Source organism: Fopius arisanus, unplaced genomic scaffold, assembly GCF_000806365.1.
Source record: "Fopius arisanus strain USDA-PBARC FA_bdor unplaced genomic scaffold, ASM80636v1 scaffold00437, whole genome shotgun sequence".
Taxonomy (NCBI): Eukaryota; Metazoa; Arthropoda; class Insecta; order Hymenoptera; family Braconidae; genus Fopius; species Fopius arisanus.
This window is the reverse complement of record NW_011888176.1, coordinates 1-2,211: the sequence shown is the minus strand read 5'-3', so window position 1 is coordinate 2,211 and position 2,211 is coordinate 1. Positions and strand designations below refer to the sequence as shown.

Sequence of the window (2,211 nt, the reverse complement as noted above, 5' to 3'; positions counted from 1 at the left end):
TCCACAAACGTCTTGCCCCGGCTTTGGAAATCTTGTCGGTACCGGTGGGGGTGTTAGCTTGACGTCACCACTGCTATCTTCGGTACAGCTATCGCTATCAGAAATATCATAACTATCGTCCTCGTCTTCGTCACTACTCAATTCATGACCTGTTACTTGAGAAATGCGATATATATCCGTGTTCCAAAGCTTATTAATATCACTCTCTTTAAGGACAACTTTTCCTGTATAAATATTCTGTCTGATCCAAGCCCTTAATTTTGCAGCATTGTGGCAAGCGCACACATAATCCCCATGCGAATTCGTTTATGCATGATACATACAAAAGCGCTTATTTTCTGGTAGACGCTTAAAACTGGGGGTGTAATTTTCCAAATTCACGACCGTTCTTGATGAAAGTCTTTGTAAGAATACCAATTTTTCACGTCCTCGCACATAGATTCTCGCCACATTTTTTGTTGCTTGTTTAAGAATCTGGTTGATTGCCTTGTATGGTGTGTCACCATAATCCCATTCTAAGCAGTGGAAATTCGTACTTAACCATAGATTTTGTCGACGAGCATCAAAATCCAATTCGATTTGTCCGTAGGGCGGTGCAACTAGCCAATGACCCGTATGATTCCCCTCAACTGAGAATATGGCAATTTCTTTAACTACAAAACTCTCTTTAGGCCCTACTAGCCCTTGTATGTCAATAACGACTTCTTTCAATTTATCGGTTGCCATCGTACCACTCTCAAATGCTGTCTCGTGTAGACTGATTCCTTATCACTGGTGTCTCAGGTTTTTATTCAGTGAAAAGCGGATGGCGGCACTACCACTTCTGATTACTGCCAAGATGAGCTTTACACACCGTACAGTAATGATGCTGCGTTAAATATGTTTCAATACAGTATACGCAGGGTATAACACACCAAAACCCTAGCAGGAAAAGCGCTAGAGCAATTAAATGTGTTTTATTATTTGCGATATTTATAATTTTGGTTACAATTTCTGCCCCACAATGGGGGGATGTTGTTTGTATTGGGTTGGGGCCATAGTCATTCATGGCTGCCTTCTTTCGGTGAATCCAGGACAAAACAATTCAGCTATTGTAATCGACAATTATCTGTCTCGTGGAATCGATTTCCAAGATATTATCGTACTCAGCATATAGAACACAATTCAAATTTGTTGTCGTTGCTTCATCAAAGTGCACCTCAATTCTGAGACTACCCGTTTTCACAAGATTCCAATGAGTAGCACAATTTGCTGATAAATCCGGAGTTAGGTCAAACGCAAAAAGACAGTAACCATTTGAATAATCCGATCGAGAAATGTCTATTCCATGATCACTAAAATGAATACCAGTCCCATTAAATAACGTGCTATAACTTTCCGCCTCCATGTGAGAGCCGCCGGCAAAACTGGGTTGTAATGGACGCCCTGGGACTTGCACGCCATCCACGTACAGACTTAGAAAATTATTTCCCCAATTTTTGAAGTCATAAGGGTTTCGAGTCTTATCACCATTGAATGAAACATTATCAACAAAGCCGAGAATAACACGTTTTGGTAATTGTCCAAGAATAGCATTATCGATAGAATCTCCACTTGTCCCACGATGAAGAACAAAGGATTTCACCTCCACACGCGTCAATGGATACTTTGCTGTCGTCTTAGCCAGAGTCTTGGCATGTGCAAGCAGAACACCAGGACTTAATTTTGCTCTTCTCACTATCAAAGAGGCTTCAGTAATTGCTATTTTATAATTTTTACTGGTTCTATCAATCAAACAGAATGTATCTTTAGACCGCACTAGACGCAAACGCACATCAACACCGTTCAATAGAAATTTATCTTGATTAAACACATCACAGTGGATGTGTCCAATCATTTCTACAACTTTTCCACCGTTTGTCATTCTCCATCGTTTCTCTATTCCCTGATTATAAACCTTTGTCTTTGGTGCTGTATCTTCTACCCCTCCCACAGGATAATCCATGCACCCTGCAGTGTCTTTTGCCCATAGTATGTTCTCTAAATCAGGGATGGGCAACCTCTGCTCTGAGAGCAAGTCGTGCTCCCGACCTCTATTAGTACATAACAAAGGGTAGACGAAAGCTTATTGCGTCGGGTGATGGGCCTTGATGACCCAAGTCGTAAAGGGTTTTCTCCTCGGCTGAAATCAACCAAAGTGGGGGTAACACGTAAGAACAGGAGAAGAGGAGA

At 41.4% G+C, this 2,211-nt stretch overlaps 1 protein-coding gene across 1 annotated transcript; it reads right to left on the bottom strand.

The window, feature by feature from the left end:
* Positions 1-1,084: 1,084 nt before the first annotated feature.
* Positions 1,085-1,984, bottom strand: LOC105272932 (uncharacterized protein F54H12.2-like). Its single transcript, XM_011315166.1, has one exon. The coding sequence runs from the start codon at positions 1,982-1,984 to the stop codon at positions 1,085-1,087; it is 900 nt and encodes a 299-aa protein (XP_011313468.1).
* Between the last annotated feature and the right edge of the window lie 227 nt (positions 1,985-2,211).

Bases quoted from the DNA above. Each gene is read 5' to 3' on its own strand.
- LOC105272932 (XM_011315166.1), bottom strand. From the start codon at position 1,984: ATGGATTATCCTGTGGGAGGGGTAGAAGATACAGCACCAAAGACAAAG.